The sequence below is a fragment of the Acomys minous genome, assembly GCF_964271855.1.
Source record: "Acomys minous genome assembly, chromosome: 17".
Lineage (NCBI taxonomy): Eukaryota > Metazoa > Chordata > Mammalia > Rodentia > Muridae > Acomys > Acomys minous.
In genome coordinates this window covers 17902089-17921807 of record NC_140500.1, presented here as the reverse complement: position 1 = coordinate 17921807, position 19719 = coordinate 17902089, and the positions used below count along the sequence as shown (strand labels likewise).

Genomic DNA, 19719 nt, shown 5'->3' with positions numbered 1-19719 from the left:
CGGCAGGCCGGAAGAATAGTTATGCTCCCCAAAAGGAGCAGGCCTCAACAGTCCCACATGTCTTTATGTCCCCGGGTCAAATCTTTGTTGATCTGTGTTTTTGTAAAGGATCATGCTGTGTTCATGCGAGGGCCATAAAGTCTAAGCAGGAGGACCAGGACTAGGGGCCCACTTGTCCCTTATGCCAGGAGCCCTTCTGGACAGAGCATTGCAGCCTGTCAGGTGGGGTAGGACAGCATTGTGTTCTTCTGTAGCTTCTTCCTGCTGACGTCAGGGCATTGCTCTCCCTGCTCAGGAAGGCTGAGATGCTAGTCAGAGGGCAGGCAGTGGGGAACTATGGGAAGCAATTGATTAGTAGATCCAGTTGAAAGACAGGGAGCAATCTCATTGGCTGCACTGGTCTACATCAGCTCTCAGGAAATCCAGGGCTCAGCAGCTTGCAGTCCCGAATGGAGTCTGTCAGCCAGGTGAAAATCTGTTGAGACAAATACAGACTAGGGACAGAAATAAAAGTTCGTAGTAATCGGGGAAGGTGAAGAATCTCAAAACCTGAGTAAATTCCCATTTTCGGGAACAGGTAGGTATCCTTATCTGGAGTTCATTAGATCTGTGGCCAGTGGTCCTGGTCTTACTATTTTTGATTTTCTAAAACTCATATGAATTTTGAGTGTACAAAAGGAAGTATACTAATACCATTGTACTGAGACCTATATGTTAGAAACCCAGGATAACAGATGTCTGTAAGGCAGCAGCAGTAGACTCCTGCCTTTGAGACCTGGTAAGGAGAAGCACAAGTGCACATCCAGAAGAGAACCAAAGGGAAGTTACCATCCAGAGCTTGTGACTGAATAATAAGCAGTCAGTGCTGCATCAGTGTATCAGAACTCTATTGATGAATATTAAAAGTTTATTTATCTGAAAACATCTTTTTAGGCCCTCTAATCTATTTAATGTGTATTCATCGACCTTTAACTATTCTCTGAGACCGTTAACGATTCTCTAAAAGCTTTAAGTAGTTTTTGTAAGCTTCTGTGCGTAAGTTGTATTTCGGAGGGTTCCAGAAACATTTTTCAGTTGTGAAAGGTTTTTAGGGCATGTGTGTATTTCATGAGCTCAGGTAGCTGCAGGTATTTTCCACAGAGGAAGGAAAAAAGAAAAAAAAAGTGTAGCCCAAGCTGTCCTGGAACTCGAGATCCACCTGCCTCTGCCTCCTTCAGCAAATCCTTCCGGCCTGCGCCACCAGAACCGGTAAGGGTTTGTTGCGTTCTGAACGTAGTTAACTATCCTAACAATGACGTCATTCCGTTCACAAATATCGCAAAAGGATTGTGGCGGGAAAATTGCACCGCGTCCCAAATCCCACTGTCAGCTTCAGCCCTATTCTAACCCCTCATCCCTGCTCACATACAAACTCCCGGCCTCACGTCACCCACCCTCCCCAAAGGGAACCGCAGCCTCACGCACCTCGAGCGCTCTTCCCGACACGCGCCCCCTGCTGGTCACTCTGCAAAACACACTCCCGCACCTCCAGGCCTGCCTTCCTGGGACCTCGCTATTCCCCCTGGTCCTGCTCCTTGCTCTTCCTCTCCTGTGCTGCTGGGGACCTTGTGGCTCTGCTGGTGGACGCCAAAGTTCCTCTCACTTCTTTACTCCCTTATGGCCTCACCTTTCTCGCACAGGCAGGAAGAGCTGTTTGCTTTCCCGCTGCTTCAAGTTGGTGTTTGTTACCAGGATGAACTGGAAACGTCCAAGCTCCTTCATGCAGAACTAGAAGACAGGTGTTTTCTCTCTGTGTCTTCATTTCAGTCCTCATGAGGGTTAGTGATGTGTGCAAGCTTTCTCGCGCTCTTTGGCCAACGTTATGCTGTTGTGACCCTTAACCTTGATTGTTCCTTTGGTTGTATTAAGGATGTTGGCAACAAGATGGGAATCATCTAAACTGAGTCCAGCTGGCTAATTCTAAATACACACTTTTTTCACAGAGAGAGAGAGAGAGAAGAGAGAGAGAGAGAGAGAGAGAGAGAGAGAGAGAGAGAGAGAGAGAGAGAGAGAGAGAGAGAGAGAGAGAGAGAGAGAGAGAGAGAGAGAGAGAAGAAACAAATTTTGAGCTGGAGAGATGGCTCAGAGGTTAAGAGCATTGACTGCTAGTGCAGAGGTCCTGAGTTCAATTCCAAGCAACCACATGGTGGCTCACAACCATCTATAATGAGATCTGATCCTTTCTTCTGGCCTGCAGGGTACAAGCAGGCAGAGCACTGTATAAATAATAAAATCTTAAAGAAAGAAAAAAAGAAACACTTAAGAGATTAGTAAAGCATGTCACTGTATCCAGTGAACTTTATTAGATCTGGGGGCTTTAAGGGAAGGAATGGGTGAGTCCCTGGTCATATTTGACTTATGATGGCATTTGGAGAGCACCAGTAAAAGATGTTGGCCTGATAGAGTCACAGGGAGCACTAAGAGCACCATTTCACTTCCTGTGTGCACTCCTTTTATTTTCTTTGACCTGAGAGCCTTCTCTTTCCTGTAATTCATGAATTTGTGCTCATGGTGTCTCCAAATCCTTGCACATCTCTTTTAAAATGTATTCTTTCTTTGTTTGAGAGTTCCATCTGCTCCACTGTGCCTTCAAGCCCTGAGGTTCTATCTACTTGTAACATTGTCCTAGGGAGGCTTTCCATAGAGTAGGTACAGTGTGTGCTGTGCTCCCCTGAGAGCCTGGGCCAGGAAAACCAGAATGCAGCCACAGGGGTGGGTAAAGCCCTTGCTTGTACAGAATCCTGTCAACATCTCTTTAGCTTACTCAGCTCATAGGAATTTGAGTTTACCAAAGGAAGTATACTAATATTACCATTGTATTGACATCTATATTTTACAATTCCAAGCTAGCAGGTGTCTGTAAGGCAGCAGCAGTAGACTCCTGCCTTTGAGGCTTGGTAAGGAGAGGCACAATTGCACATCCAGAAGAGAACCCAAGGGAAATTACCATCCTGAGCTTGTGACTGAATAATAAGCAGTCAGGGCGCCATCAGCATGTGAGAACTCTATTGATCAATATTAAAAGTTTATTTCTCCAAAATCATCTTTTTAGACCCTCTAATCTATTTCATATGTATTAATCAACTTTTAAATATAATATCACCTCGTTAAACATTTTCTAAAACGTTTAAAAACCCTTTCGAACCTTCTCTTAGTAACCTGTATTTATCAACGTTCCAGAAACGTTTTTCGGTTGTGAAAGTTTTTTAGTGCATGTGTGTATTTCGTCAACTGAGGTCGCTGCAGGTATTTTCGTTAAAGTTAAAAAAAAAAAAAGTGTAGCCCAAGCTGTCCTGGAACTCGAGATCCACCTGCCTCTGCCTCCTTCAGCAAATCCTTCCGGCCTGCGCCACCAGAGCCGGCGAGGGTTTGCCGGGTTCTGAAGGTAGTTAACTGAGAGATGCAATGACGTCATTCCGTTCCAAAGATCGCGAGAGGACTGTGGCGGGAAAATTGCAAACAATGCCCCAAATGCGACTGTCAGAATCAGTGGCGCTCAAGTGGCTCTTCCCAGATCACGTGCAAACTCCTCACCTCATGTCACCCACCCCTCGCCGTAGGGAACTGCAGCCTCAGGTACCTCGAAGTCTCTTCCCGACACGCGCCCCCTGCTGGTCACTCTGCAAAACACACTCCCGCACCTCCAGGCCTGCCTTCCTGGGACCTCGCTATTCCCCCTGGTCCTGCTCTTGCTCTTCCTCTCCTGTGCTGCTGGGGACCTTGTGGCTCTGCTGGTGGACGCCAAAGTTCCTCTCACTTCTTTACTCCCTTATGGCCTCACCTCTCTCGCACAGTCAGGAAGAGCTGTTTGCTTTCCCGCTGGTTCACGCTGGTGTTCGTAACCAGGATGAACTGGAAACTTCCAAGCTTCTTCATGTTTTGGTTTTCATTTCAGTCCTCATGGGGGTTAGTGATGTGTGCAAGCTTTCTCGCGCTCCCTGGCCATCTTTAAGCTGTTGTGACCCTTAACCTTGATAGTTCCTTTGCTTGGATTAAGAAACAAACGCCTAAGATATTAGCAAAGCATGTCACTGTGGGTGTCGGCGAACTTTATGAGATCTGGGGGCTTTAAAGGAGGGAATGGGTGAGTCCCTGGACGTATTCAACACGTGATGGCATTTGGAGAGCTGAACTGAAAGAATGAGACGCCTAAAAGATTTTTAAACATTGGCTAAAGCCTCATGTAAGAGACAGGCAGTTAACTGGACCCAGGGGAGTGCATGAGCTAACAAGAGACTGTTCCACAAATGGCCTTGGCACCTATCTAAGGGTCAACAAGGTCTTTGAAGAAACAGACTTAAAAGGTAGGAAAAGGTGACTGGAGTAGTAAAGGAGTTTCAAGCTCATAGCTGCAGGAAAAAAAAATAAAAGCCACCAGAGATAGCATTATCTGATAGCAGCTGATCTGCCACACTTCCTCTGCACCCACTTGGGAATACTGACACTTCCCTGACCAAAATGGTGAACGAACAAAGAGAGTTAATCCATGGGTTATCTTGGTGTCTTTTTGTAGCCCTCTGGCCAATATATTCCTTCATGTTAAGTAGGATACCCCCCTGATTAGGGGGCACTGGGAGGTAAAGAACCTATAAAAAGCTCCCAGGACAACACCCAGACTTGCTTCCAGAAACTGTTGGTGTGACCCAGCTCGAGCTGTAACATGTAAGATTCCTCTTGTTTTTAGAGCGGCTTCAAGATTTTCCTGGTTCTTTTTGGGGACCTCAAGATCTGAGTGATGGTGGCCTGATGGAGTCAGTGGTTCACAGAGAGCACTAAGAGCATCTTTCTACCCTGAACCTTCTGTGTATACCACTGCTTTTTAAAAGTTTGTTTACTTATTTATTTGACCCTAGAAGCCTCTCCTTCCTGTAATTCATAAATTTGTGCTCATGGTGTCTCCAAATCCTTGCACGTCTCTTAAAGCTGTATTCTTTTCTTTGTTTGAGAGTTCCAGCTGTTCCACTGTGTCTTCAAGCCCTGAGGTTCTATCTACTTGGTACATTCTCCTGCGGACGCTTTCTGTTGGGTCTGCACAGTGTGTGGTAGGCTCCCCTGATAACCTGGGCCACCAAAACCAGAGAGCAGCCACAGGGTTGGGCAAAGTCCTTGCTTGTACAGACATTTCCCAACTGTCTCCAAAGTGTTCTGCTTCCATGACATAACAGCCGTTTAAGCCTACCCTGTGGGTTAAAGTAGCCATTAAAATATATGTTATGAAGTGGGGCTGTGTCTGGTCAGGTTCTGGTCTGGTTCTCTCCACCAGGACTTGAGTCCTCACGCACAAGAAAAGCTGTTTGCCTGAAGGTGCCCCGGTGTCCTGTACTCTGAGGGTCCCTGACAAACGGGATATTCAGTTTTTGAGCCTATCTCCCTTTCAGTCTTAATTTCTTTAAGTATTTACACCTCCTCCCTGTGCGCACCTTTCAAGTCCTGTGGAATTCATTACTCCATTCAGCCATTTGTCTTTTCTAGGACCTCAGTCAGGACTTTATTCCTGTCCCCTTTACCTGCACTCTAGAGCTCTCATGACCTCTTAAGCCCAGTCACCTCATTGCTTCTGTTTATAAGCACTCTTTTACATTCTAGGTCCTGGGATTCATTGACATAATTTGTTGGGTTTGGGGTGGAAGCTGGGAAGATTCACATCAGATGCAGAAGCCTAAAATGAAAGCTTTATTTTCTGAGCTCCAGGAGGCTGCCAGTTAGGGATCTGAAAGGAGTCCTGGCAGGGAAGCTGTATTGTGTATTAAAGGTGACAACCATGATTAGCTCATATGGGGTTGGGGTGCGGATGTTGGAACAGGAAGGTCAGCTCAGGCTCATGTTATTTTGCTAACAAGAAGTTCTAGCTAGCCAAGGGACAGGTCCCATGAAAGTCTGCACCTACCAGGAAACGGGGATAGAGGTGAGGACATCCTATTGAGACTCTAGATGAGGAAAATATAGAGGATAGGCAAGTAGGGGGACCCAGAGGGTCCTAGAAACCTACAAGAAGAACATTATGATGGCTAGATCTGAGCCCAGGGATTCTGCTTGATCTAAGGCACCAACCATGGACAAAACGGGCAGTCATCATCAAACCCCTACCCAGATCTAGCCAAGGGACAGAACATTCTCCACAGCTAAGTGGAGACTGGGGACTGACTTTCACAGGATCTCTGTTGCCCCATATTTGGCCTTGTCCCTTTGTGGGGGAGGCCCAATGGCACTCGGAAGAAGGATAGAGGACTACCAAGAAAAGACTTGATACCCTAGCACCATATTCAGGGGGAGGAGGTCCCCCACAGCCACAGTCATAGGGAAGGGGGATTGGGGTGAAAGTGGGAGGGAGGGAGGAATGGGAGGATGCATGGGATGGGATAGAAAATGAGATGTAATAGGAATTATTTTTAATTTTCAATAAAAATGTGTTAAAAAAAAAAAAAAGAAGTTCTAGCTAGCCTTGAAAGTGTGCCTGGCAGGAGAGTCAGCTGGGCTTGTGGTTGGAGAATTTTTGTTGATTAATAAGGCCATAGGCCAGGCAGTGGTGGTACATGCCTCTATTCCCAGCACTTTGAAGGCAGAGACAGGTAGATCACTGTGAGATCAGGGCCAACCTGGTCTAAAAAGTGAGTCCAGGACAGCCCAGGATACACAGAGAAACTGTGTCCAGGAAAACAAAACAAAATGGAACAAAACAAAACAAAATTTTAAAAAATATGTCATGGATTATGCTGTTTATAAACATAGCTTATGGTCAACCTGACCCTGTATACAGATTCTGTTAACCAGCAATGAGCTGAGGTGATGTGGCTGGTGAGCCTCAAATGAAAAGATCTATAGTTATGCTCTCCAAAAGGAGCAGGCCTCAACACTCCCACATGTCTTTATGTCCCCGGGTCAAATGTGTGTTTTTGTAAAGGATCATGCTGTGTTCATGCGAGGGCCATAAAGTCTAAGCAGGAGGACCAGGACTAGGGGCCCACTTGTCCCTTATGCCAGGAGCCCTTCTGGACAGAGCATTGCAGCCTGTCAGGTGGGGTAGGACAGCATTGTGTTCTTCTGTAACTTCTTCCTGCTGATGTCAGGGCATTGCTCTCCCTGCTCAGGAAGGCTGAGGTGCTAGTCAGAGGGCAGGCAGTGGGGAACTATGGGAAGCAATTGATTAGTAGATCCAGTTGAAAGACAGGGAGCAATCACATTGGCTGCACTGGTCTACATCAGCTCTCAGGAAGTCCTAGGCTCAGCAGCCTGCAGTCCCGAATGGAGTCTGTCGGCCAGGTGAAAATCTGTTGAGACAAATACAGACTAGGGACAGAATTAAAATTTCCTAGTAATCAGGGAAGGTGAAGAATCTCAAAACCAGTGTAAACTCCCATTTTCAGGAACAGGTAGGTATCCTTATCTGGAGTTCATTTGATCTGTGGCCAGAAGACCAGATCTTATGACCTTTGATTTTCTGAAACTCATATGAATTTTGAGTTTACCAAAGGAAGTATACTAATATCACCAGTGTACTGCGATGTATGTTTTCGAAGTCCAAGCTAACAGGTGTCTGTAAGGCAGCAGCAGTAGACTCATGAGACCAGGTAAGGAGAGGCCCAAGTGTACATCCAGAAGAGAGACAAACAGAAGTTACCATCCTGAGCTTGTGACTGAATAATACGGAGCCAGGGAGCCATCAGCATGTCAGAACTCTATTGATGAATATTAAAAGTTTACTTAATCAAAAACATATTAGACCCTCTCATCTATTTAATGTGTATTCATCGACCTTTCAATATTCTCTGAAACCGTTAACGATTCTCTAAAAAGGTTTAAGTAGTTTTTGTAAGCTTGTGTGGGTAAGTTGTATTTCGGAAGGTTCCGGAAACGTTTTTCTGTTGTGAAAGGTTTTTAGTTCGAGCGTGTATTTCATCATCCCAGGTAGCTGCAGTTAGTTTCGTTAGTGGAAGGAGAAAAAAAAAAGTGTAGCCCAAGCTGTCCTGGAACTCGAGATCCACCTGCCTCTGCCTCCTTCAGCAAATCCTTCCGGCCTGCGCCACCAGAACCGGCAAGTACACTGTCTGTTCTGAACATAGTTAACTGATTGTTGCAATGACGTCATTCCGTCCCCAAAGATCGCGAGACGGCAGTGGCGCGAAAAGTGCAAACAATGCCCCAAACGCGACTTTTAGCATCAGTGGTGCTCAAGCCGCTCTTCCCCGATCTCTTGCAAAGTCCCCGACCCAGGTCACCCACCCCACGCCGCGGGGAACCGCAACCTCAGGCACCTCTAGGGCTCTTCCCGGCACGCGCCCCCTGCTGGTCACTCTGCAAAACACACTCCCGCACCTCCAGGCCTGCCTTCCTGGGACCTCGCTATTCCCCCTGGTTCTGCTCTTGCTCTTCCTCTCCTCTGGTGCTGGAGACCTTGTGGCTCTGCTGGTGGACGCCAAAGTTCCTGTCACTTCTTTACTCCCTTATGGCCTCACCTCTCTCGCACAGGCATGAAGAGCTGTTTGCTTTCCCGCTGGTTCGCGTTGGTGTTTGTTACTGTTATGCCGCGATTTCCGTATCAGGAGACCCCCCAAAAAAGACCACTAGGAATGGATACAGATGCAAAGTAAACAGGGCCTCTTTTTTCTTTAAAAAAAAATTTTTTTTTTAGACAAGGTTTCTCTGTGTAGCCTTGGCTGTCTTCGACTCCCTTTGTAGGCCAGGCTGGACTTGAATGCACAACATCTGCCTGCCTCTGCCTCTGGAGTGCTTACCGCGCCTGCCCTAACAGGATCTCTTATTTCCAGCTCAGAGCTTTGGGTCAAAGTCCTTCCTGATGCACCAGGATAGGAGACTGATACCGGAGCGTCAACGGTAATGGGTTCATAGGAAAGACTGTAACTAGGTGTAAGGGTCACAGGGAAGTAAGGACAAAACCATAAGCTGGGGTCGTAAGTCTCAGGAATGTAGACCTTCAGGCAGGTTGGGTCTAGGAGGCTGAATCTTCATGGAAGGTGTTTTCTTTCAGAGGATCACTGGGCCTAACTGTATCTAGATGTGCAGGTGCAGTTTCTGGAGAGTGTGGCAGGTGTCAATCCCAGAATGCTATGGGTAGGGCACCTAGAGGACAAGTTCTCATAGAGACCATCATTAATTGTAGAGTATAAATTACATATAGGATATGGCATTATCTTTGCCCCTACATTGCCAGGATGAACTGGAAACTTCCAAGTTCCTTCATGCAGAACTACAGACCAGGTGTTTTCTCTCTGTGTGTCTTCCTTTCCATCCTCATGAGGGTTAGTGATGTGTGCAAGCTTTCTCGCACTCCCTGGCAATCTTTATGATGATGTGACCTTTAACCTTGATTGTTCGTTTGCTTGGATTAAGAAACAAACGCCTAAGATATTAGCAAAGCATGTCACTGTGAGTGTCTGCGAGGACGTGTTCAGTGAACTTATTAAACTAGGGGCTTTAAGGGATGAATGAGTGAGTCCCTGGACGTATTCAACACATAATGGCATTTGGAGAGCTGAACAGGAGTAAAAGATGGCAGCCTGGTGGAGTCACAGGGAGCACTAAGCACCGTTGCACCCTGGACCTTCCGTGTACACCCCTTTTATTTTCTTTGACCTGAGAGTCTTCTCTCTCCTGTAATTCATGAATTTGTGTTCATGGTGTCTCCAAATCCCTGCACATCTCTTTTAAGATGTATTCTTTTCATTGTTTGAGAGTTCCAGCTGTTCCACTGTGTCTTCAAGCCCTGATGTTCTATCTACTTGTAACATTGTCCTAGGGAGGCTTTCCATAGAGTCTGTACAGTGCATGGTATGCTCCCCTGAGAGCCTGGGCCAGGAAAACCAGAGTGCAGCCACAGGGTTGGGCAAAGCCCTTGCTTGTACAGACACCTGGCTACATCTCGTTAGCTTACTCAGCTCACATGAATTTGAGTTTACAAAAGGGAATAGACTAATATTACCATTGTACTGATATCTGTATTTCTAAACCGAAGGTAACAGGTGTCTGTAAGGCAGCAGCAGTAGACTCCTGCCTTTGAGACCTGGTAAGGAGAGGCACAAGTGCACGTCCAGAAGAGAGCCAAAGGGAAGTTCCCATCCTGAGCTGTGACTGAATAATAAGCAGTCAGGGCACCATCAGCATGTGAGAACGCCATTGATGAATATTAAAAGTTTATTTATCCAAAAATCATCTTTTTGGATCCTCTAATCTATTTAATGTGTATAAATCAACTCTTAAATGTTATCTGAGAGCGTTAACGATTCTCTAAAAGGTTTAAGTAATTTTTGTAAGCTTGTGTGGGTAAGTTGTATTTCGGGAGGTTCCGGAAACGTATTTCATCTGTGAAATGTTTTTAGTTCGTGTGTATTTCATGAGCTCAGGTAGCTGCAGTTAGTTTCGTTAGTGGAAGGAGAAAAAAAAAGTGTAGCCCAAGCTGTCCTGGAACTCGAGATCCACCTGCCTCTGCCTCCTTCAGCAAATCCTTCCGGCCTGCGCCACCAGAACCGGCAAGTGTTTACTGCGTTCTGAAGATAGTTAACTGAGCTTTGCAATGACGTCAGTCCGTTCTAAAACATCGCGAGAGGACTATGGCGAGACACCTGCAAGCAAAGCCCCAAAGGCGACTGTCGGAGTCAGTGGCGCTCAAGTAGCTCTTTCCCAATCTCATGCAAAGTCCCCGACCCAGGTCACCCACCCCTCCCCGCAAGGAGCGGCGGCCTCACGCACCTCGAGGGCTCGTCCCGACACGCGCCCCCTGCTGGTCACTCTGCAAAACACACTCCCGCACCTCCAGGCCTGCCTTCCTGGGACCTCGCTGTTCCCCCTGGTCCTGCTCTTGCTCTTCCTCTCCTGTGCTGCTGGGGACCTTGTGGCTCTGCTGGTGGACGCCACAGTTCCTGTCACTTCTTTACTCCTTTATGGCCTCACCTCTCTCGCACAGGCAGGAAGAGCTGTTTGCTTTCCCGCTGATTCACGTTGGTGTTTGTTACCAGGATGAACTGGAAACCCAAGATCCTTCCTGCAGAACTAGAAGACAGGTGTTTTCTCTCTGTGTGTCTTTGTTTCCGTCCTCATGAGGGTTAGTGATGTGTGCAAGCTTTCTCGCGCTCCCTGGCCATCTTTATGCTGTTGTGACCCTTAACCTTGATTGTTCCTTTGCTTGGATTAAGAAACAAACCCCTTAGATATTAGTAAAGTGTGTCTCTGTGAGTGTCGGTGGGTACATGTCCAGTGAACTATTAGCTCTGGGGACTTTAAGTTATGAGTGAGTGAGTCCGTCGACATATTCAAACACATGATAGCGTTTGGAGAGCTGAACACTAGTAAGGGATGGCAGCCCGATGGAGTCACACGGAGCACTAGGCACCTTTGCACCCTGGACCTTCCGTGTACACCCTTTTATTTTCTTTGACCTGAAAGTCTTCTCTTTCCTGTAATTCATGAATTTGTGTTCATGGTGTCTCCAAATCCCTGCGTATCTCCTTTAAGAGATATTCTTTCCGTTGTTTGAGAGTTCCCGTTGTTCTACCGTGTCTTCAAGCCCTGACGTTCTAGCTACTTGTTACATTGTCCTTGTTAGGCTTTTCCTTGAGTCTGTACAGTGTGTGCTATGCTCCCCTGAGAGCCTGGGCCCCGACAACCAGAATGCAGCCACAGGGTTGGCCAAAGCCCTTGCTTGTACTGAAACCTGGTCATGTCGCTGTAGCTTACTAAACCTTCCTGGAGGCCTTGAAGAAAGACAAAGAGAGCACCATGCAGAGTAGTCTCTACCAGAATGCCATGGGTGACCTCCTGACTGTCCCACGCTGTCCTCCCTTCCTTGACATAACAACGATTTAAACCTACCCTGTGGCTTTAGGATGAAGACAATACAAGGTAGGAACCTGGAGGCAGGAATGGAAGCAAGGGCCGTGGAGGAATCCTGTCAAGTGTCCTGCTCCCCATTGCTTGTGCTGTTTCTTTCTTTCTTTTTTCTTTCAATATAGCCCGTCACTACCCACAATGTGCTGTGCCCTCCCACATCAATCATTAAGAAAGATCTGGTTGCATGGGCCAATCTTAAGGAAGTATTTCCTCAAGTGAGATTTTCTCTTCCCAGAAGACTCTCAACTGGAGTCATAGTCACAGAAAGCCAACCAGCGCACATTGTGTGTCCAGGTGGAGTTGCTACTGTTGTAAGCTCTCTCTGTCCCGGTGCCTTTTTGGAAAGGTCGGTTGTTGCAGCCCCAAAATTAACTCTGGCATAAAGTAGGTTTTAGCCAATGAGAGAGAAGATGTGGAAGGAAACTGGAAGAGGCAGGACAGGTAACTTACACTCAAGACTGGAGCCAGGCGGGACCTGCCCCCATTGCTTCCGCATCCTGCCCCTACAGTAGTGACAAAGTGAGGACTAAGTGGGCAAACAGTCGTGTCCAACCTTTTGACACAGAAACAGGATGCTGTCACTCACAAAATTCACTCTTGAGAAGCACGCGACTGAGTTAAAAACAAAACAAAACTCAAACACACACACACATCATATTTTAATTAAGTTTATGATTTTGTGGAGAGCTGCAGTCCTAATTACCTTGGGGCATGCTGTGGCCCCCCTGAGATCTGCGTGCAGGGTTGTAAGTAGGTGGTATTCATAGGCCCATGTTGGTGACAATCCGATGGCCATATGGTACAAAGAAAAGCCTTGGTTGCTTAGGGTGAAGAACGGTCCCCAGTGAACAGCGTAAGTATAGGGCTGGGGATTCTTCAGCCTGAACATGGAGGGTCATATAGTATTGGCTTCCCACATGGCGCCCACACTGAGTGAGGAAGACACCGAGACTCCAGAGGCAGCCTCATGCCCACTCTCCAGCCACGGAAGGACTGAGCTGGCTGGTCCTGATGGCTGTGATACATCAGACATTAGCAAAGTCAGGAGGAAGCCTGCACACTAGCAGACAACGTAAAGTTCCTCCCCAAAAGTCAACCTACCCTCACGCGGAGCCTTGCGCAGGAAACATACAAGCACACTGGCTGCCAGGACAGGAGGAAGGCTGGCCCTGCCCGTGGACGCTGAGACAACTTCAGGTGTCTGGGGATAAGAGAGACCACCAAGGACCTGGCAAGGGTGAGGGACAGCTCACCCAGCAGCCTTTGACAGATGAAAGATGGTGACAACACACGTGTCCTGGTCACTTCAGGGGCGTTCATGACAGTTTTTAGTAAAGAAAGAGAGGTGTAGGGAGGAGGAGGAGGAGGTCGGGGGAGGCTGTGGGGTCACCAGGGAGGGCAGCTAGCTAGGAGAGGAAGAAAAGACACCAGGAACAGAGAAGATGAAAGAGGACACCGTGCTGAGTGAATACAGCCCACTAAGACAGCACAAACCCGGGGGTCGTGCGCAGGGTGCGGGAGCAGAGAGTGTGTGGGGAGGCGGGTCTCTTTGGCTGCCGGTTCCCCGAGAACCCACGCACTGAGCCCTGAAGCTGATGTCAAGAGTCAGAGCCTCGTGCGAGCAGGGCTGGAGGAAGGAAGCCTAAGGGTCGGGACGGCTGAGCAGAGGGATTGTAGGGAGGGGAGCGTGTCACGGGGGCTCGGGGCAGGGAGGGAGAAGAGTGGAGTGCGGGAGTGGGCAGAGGTGGAGGGGGCCCCTGTGCGTCTGGGGGAGCTAGTATAGGCTGTGGGTGTGGGCAGCGGGAACAGGATGCGGTGTAAGAAGCATGAGGAGCAGCCCCGTGGGTTTACGAGTTCTTGATGAAAATCAAGGGGGAAAAAAAATTTGTATCCCAGGCTGGCCTCGAACTCCAGATCCTCCTGCCTCTGCCTCCTTCAGCAAATCCTACCGGCCTGCGCCACCAGAACCGGCGGGAAACTGGCTTCTTCAGATTCTACTTAGCGATGATTTCGTGTGACGTCACTGGCCCCACCTACCAAGCATTGCAGGGCTGAGCCCCACCTCCCAGCAACCCAAAGGACACCAGCCTCACGCACACTCCGGGCCCTCTCTCTAGGCAACCACAGCCTCACAGGCCCCGAAGGAGCATCCCGATCCTGCGCCCCCTGCCCGGCCCCCCGGGAAACAAGCTCCCTCACCCCAGCCAGCTGCTCAGCCTAGCCCCACCCCGCTCTTCACGCAGTCTCCACTGTGAGCCCGCCTGAATGGCTGTGTCTCCAACCACTCATCAGAGGAATGAGGGTGTCCGCTAACAAGTCAAGGGGATGTGCCCTTTTAAGTGCAAAGCACGGACCCCGGGACCAACAGTTTGGGTTTTTACTACAGCTCTTGCTGTGATCACGTCTGCAGGCCTGAGAAGGTTGCTTCCTTCACCATGGATTCACTTTGAGAGAAGTAAAGTTTCATGCTCACACCATGAAGAGACAGCTTGGATACTTATGTAGAACAGTCCTTGCTCCCTGTTGAATGATCAGACTGGTCCTATCTGCCCTTAGTGCTTGCAGCGGTCTCTTAATCTTTAGAGGGTGAGGCAGGAGGATCACTGTGAGTGCGATGGCAGCCTGGTTGGTTTACAAAGCGGGCCCAGGACAGCCAAGGCTACACAGAGAAACACTCCGTCACCGCCAGCCAGCTGCCGAGCCTTGCCCCACGCCGCTCTTCAGTCAGTCTTCACTGTGAAAGTTGTAAAATAGTTCAATATTCATGTAGCCTCTTTTTGCCTATTTAGTGTCTTTTGACAGGGCTTTTGATGTCATATCCAAGAAATCTTCATCAAATACAACGCCATTAGTATTTTTCTTCATGTTTTCTTATAGGAATTGTAGAATGTTAGGGTTTTGTTCATTCTGAGGTTTTTTTGGTTTTTTATACGGTGAACAGTAAAACCAAACGCGTCTTCAGTTTCCCGCAATCTTTCGCTCAAATAGAGTGTTTTCCTCCTATGGTGTTTTGATATCCGTGTCAAGATCATGTGACAATATACACGAACATTTAATAATATTCTTTGTTCTAAAATATTTTTTTTTACTTTGGATTATTTTCTCTATGCCAGGATCATATTTCTTTCGTTATTATAGGTTGCTAGGGTGTTTTCAAATAAGTCTACCTACATCCTGCAGCTTTGTATATTTTCAAAGTGTTGTGAATGTTTCAAGTCCCATATAGTTCTTGTAGACATTGTTAGTTTTGACAGGGATTGCTTCGTATCTGTAGATCACTTTGTTAGTATGGCTTTCTCAACAATATTTACGCATTCAATCCATTAACCCAAGATGTCATGTATTATTGTTTCCTTTAATTTCATTCAGCAATATTTTCAGACTTACATTATATAAAGCATTCACATTTATAATTTGCTTTATTCCGAAGCATTTCAGTCCATTTCATGATATTGTTAATGGAATTATTTTACCTTTGTCTTTGAAATTTATATTGTAAGAGATGTGCACAAGGTGACTGAGGTGGTTTAATTAAGACATGACCTGCAAGGCCTTGAGCACTTGAACACTTGGTCCCAGGTGGTGGTGCTGTTTGAGAAGGCTTAGGAGGTGTGGCCTTGCTACAGAAAGTATGTCACCTGTCACAGGGACAGGCTTTGGGACCATATGGTCCCACCCTACTTCTGGTTTGCTCTCTTGTATTGTTTTTAAAGTATCTGTATTACTAGAATTATCAGTATGTCCAGGCTGTCAACTAAGACACAGACACTTGTTATATTTTAAAATAGCCTGGGAGAGGGCAGATGTTAATCTTCTAACTACTCCCACAGGCGGGCTGGTATGTGATCCCTGCCTCAATCCCATGCCATCTGCTTCCGATAATGTCTACCAAGCTACCTCCTATTCATAATCCCAAATACTTGCTAATGTTCTTCTGGGCTGGATTCTCCATCCACGAAGGCCATGTGCTCCTCCTCCATCTAACCCATGGCGGCCTTCCTCTTTTCCTTAGGTCTCTCTTCTCTCACCTTCTGGCGGTCTTTTTTCTTCTCCCTTTCTCTCCTCCTGCAGACGTGATCACAGCAAGAGCTGTAGTAAAAACCCAAACTGTTGGTCCCGGGGTCCGTGCTTTGCACTTAAAAGGGCACATCCCCTTGACTTGTTAGCGGACACCCTCATTCCTCTGATGAGTGGTTGGAGACACAGCCATTCAGGCGGGCTCACAGTGGAGACTGCGTGAAGAGCGGGGTGGGGCTAGGCTGAGCAGCTGGCTGGGGTGAGGGAGCTTGTTTCCCGGGGGGCCGGGCAGGGGGCGCAGGATCGGGATGCTCCTTCGGGGCCTGTGAGGCTGTGGTTGCCTAGAGAGAGGGCCCGGAGTGTGCGTGAGGCTGGTGTCCTTTGGGTTGCTGGGAGGTGGGGCTCAGCCCTGCAATGCTTGGTAGGTGGGGCCAGTGACGTCACACGAAGTCATCGCTAAGTAGAATCTGAAGAAGCCAGTTTCCCGCCGGTTCTGGTGGCGCAGGCCGGTAGGATTTGCTGAAGGAGGCAGAGGCAGGAGGATCTGGAGTTCGAGGCCAGCCTGGGATACAAATTTTTTTTCCCCCTTGATTTTCATCAAGAACTCGTAAACCCACGGGGCTGCTCCTCATGCTTCTTACACCGCATCCTGTTCCCGCTGCCCACACCCACAGCCTATACTAGCTCCCCCAGACGCACAGGGGCCCCCTCCACCTCTGCCCACTCCCGCACTCCACTCTTCTCCCTCCCTGCCCCGAGCCCCCGTGACACGCTCCCCTCCCTACAATCCCTCTGCTCAGCCGTCCCGACCCTTAGGCTTCCTTCCTCCAGCCCTGCTCGCACGAGGCTCTGACTCTTGACATCAGCTTCAGGGCTCAGTGCGTGGGTTCTCGGGGAACCGGCAGCCAAAGAGACCCGCCTCCCCACACACTCTCTGCTCCGCACCCTGCGCACGACCCCCGGGTTTGTGCTGTCTTTGTGGGCTGTATTCACTCAGCACGGTGTCCTCTTTCATCTTCTCTGTACCTGGTGTCTTTTCTTCCTCTCCTAGCTAGCTGCCCTCCCTGGTGACCCCACAGCCTCCCCCGACCTCCTCCTCCTCCTCCCTACACCTCTCTTTCTTTACTAAAAACTGTCATGAACGCCCCTGAAGTGACCAGGACACGTGTGTTGTCACCATCTTTCATCTGTCAAAGGCTGCTGGGTGAGCTGTCCCTCACCCTTGCCAGGTCCTTGGTGGTCTCTCTTATCCCCAGACACCCAAAGTTGTGCCAGGGTCCACGGGCAGGGCCAGCCTTCCTCCTGTCCTGGCAGCCAGTGTGCTTGTATGTTTCCTGCGCAAGGCCCCGCGTGAGGGTAGGTTGAGCTTTGGGGAGGAATTTTATGTTGTGTGGTAGAGTTTAGGCCTCCTCCTGACTTTGCTAATGTGTGCTAAAGAGCCGCTGTGACAGTGCGTTGTGGAGCTTTGTGCACAGTTTTGACTCCACTCTTCTGGCGATATTGGAGGGAGGAGACGGGGGAATTGACGTCATTGGAACATAGCGTTAACTACTGTCAGAAGCACATCAGGAATTGCCGGTTCTGGTGGCGCAGGCCGGTAGGATTTGCTGAAGGAGGCAGAGGCAGGAGGATTTGGAGTTCGAGGTCAGCCTGGGACACACATTTTTTTTCTCCCCCCGCAACGAAAACGCTGGTACCTATTTGAGCTACCAAAATACTGTATCCCTGAGCTCAGACACCAAGAAACTTTCCAGAGGCTCGAGCCCATTCTTGGTCTGGCCATTAATAAAGGACTCAACACTACAATTGGCTTCATCAGCTGTGCTTATTAGTAACTATGTCACGTGGGTTGTTTCATTAATCAGGTTTTTGTGCTGTGATAAACACCATGACCAAAAGCCACTTGGGAAGGAAAGGGTTTACATGTTTAAAGTATACAGCTCACCTTTGAAGGGAAATCAGGTGAAGAACTCAGGCAGGAACCTGAGACAGGAACCGAATAGAAGCCACACAGGAAGCCGGTTTAGCGGCCTGCTCCTCCTGGCTAGTTCAGTTATCCAGGGTCATCTTCTCAGAGGCGGCACCACTCACACTGGGGGTCCTGCCATATCGATCATTAATGGAGAAAATGCCAGACAGGCTAGCTTACATGCCAGTTCTGTGGGGGTGCTTTCTTAATTGTGGTCCACTCCTCCCAGCTGACCCTGGCTTGTATTCAGTTGGTAAAAAGTTAGCTAACACACCAGGTAAAGATTTCTCCTTTTGTTTGTTTGATTTTATTTGTTTATTTATTTTGTGTTTCACAGGAAAGAATTCAGCTAAAACACAGTTTGAGCCCAAGTTTTTCTTTTCTTTCTTTTTTTTTTTTTTTTTGTTTTTTTGTTTTTGTTTTTGTTTTTTTGTTTTGTTTTGTTTTTTTTTAACAAGGCAAAGAACTCAAAGCAATGAGAAACTACGGGCTATACTGCAGCAGGCAGGGCTGAAGGTGGGCGGCAGCCTCCAGCTCTGCAGGGTTTTGGTTTTGTTTTGTTTAAGTTTTTTTGGTAAACATCCCCCCAACACACACCTTTTTTTTTCCCCCTCCAAAATAGGGTCTCTGGGTAGCCCTGGCCGTCATGAATTCAATTTGTAGATCAGGCTGACCTCCTAAGAACCCAACTTCCTCTGCTTCTCAAGTGCTAAGATTAAAGGCGTGCACCACCCCTACCCCCAACCCCTCACCGCCCGCCCCACACTGGGAGGGCCAACAGCAGGGACAGACTGAGCACAGAGATCTGCTGTGGACCGTGAAGTAACGGAGATGCGATTCGCCGCAGTCAGGAGTCATTACACGTGGTTTCACGTTTTGGTTCCTTTTGGCAGATCCAGGGATTATCTGAAACACAGCTCTCAGAAACTACTCTGTCCTTTGAGATGACGGCACAGCTGCTGCTTTTACCTTCACCAGCAATTTTAAATCTGAGGAGGAAGAGGATAGTCGGTCCTAGTTATACGGAGTTGGCCAACTTCTCTAGACTGTAGAATATACAGTTTTGTTTGTTTTTGAGACAGGGTTTCTCTGTGTAGCCCCGGCTGTCCTGGACTCACTTTGTAGACCAGGCTAGCCTTGGACTCACAGAAATTCGCTTGCCTGTGTTAGGCTTAAAAGTGTGCACTACCAAGCCTGGCTACGAATACAAAGTTCTTTCTTAAGTACAGTAAACAGAGTAACAACGTACATCAACATTGAAGATAAAGGCTTATCTGAACAAATCTCTATAATTTTCCAATTTACTTTCAACTGGAGAAGAATTCTTTCAGCAAAATAATATTTATATGATTTTTTTTTTAAAAAGAGAGAGATAAGACTGGAAACAAAATTGAATCTCACTCTACTGTTAACATCTCATGCAAGGAAAAAGCTGCCTCGCTTTGCCGAGCTTCAGTTTCCTGAGTACACAGGATAGAACCAGCCAGCGCTTGGGGGAGATTTCAGATATCCATGAACGTGTGATAGCAGTTAAACACAGAGGGTGTTCAGTGACCGTGTTAACGTGCAGACTGAGCTCACAGCGTCTACAGAGGAAAGAGGCTAAAACTGTGCGATAGTCTTGGTCCCTTCGTTTAATACTCATGCGTGGTTCCCATGGCTCAGGGCAGGTGAGACCAAGATTAGAATCCAAACATAGTTCAAGCGCACTGATTTATTGTAAACAGAGGGCCATGTATGGCCGCGGTCAGGCCTTTCTTTTTCCTTTTGTCATTTTTTCCTTTCGTCATTTCTTCATGGAGCCCTTTGGGCCTGAGAGGCAAATCTACTCTCACCCAACTGCCTGTGTGCTA

The 19719-nt window shown here is 47.9% G+C and overlaps 1 protein-coding gene across 4 annotated transcripts in view; it reads right to left on the bottom strand.

The window, feature by feature from the left end:
- LOC311588223 (killer cell lectin-like receptor subfamily B member 1B allele C) overlaps nt 1-19719 on the bottom strand; it is a 94124-nt gene that overhangs the window by 59022 nt on the left and 15383 nt on the right. For 2 of the 4 annotated variants that reach the window (XM_084765700.1, XM_084765702.1), the window contains one exon: nt 18638-18855. The exons of 1 other annotated variant lie outside the window; for it this stretch is intronic. In XM_084765700.1, the coding sequence (XP_084621826.1) occupies nt 18714-18855 (142 nt within the window). In that variant the 3' untranslated portion in view covers nt 18638-18713. Of the gene's footprint in view, nt 1-18637; nt 18856-19719 lie in introns of those variants that run through there. One more of the 4 variants, XM_084765703.1, reaches the window with a different exon arrangement.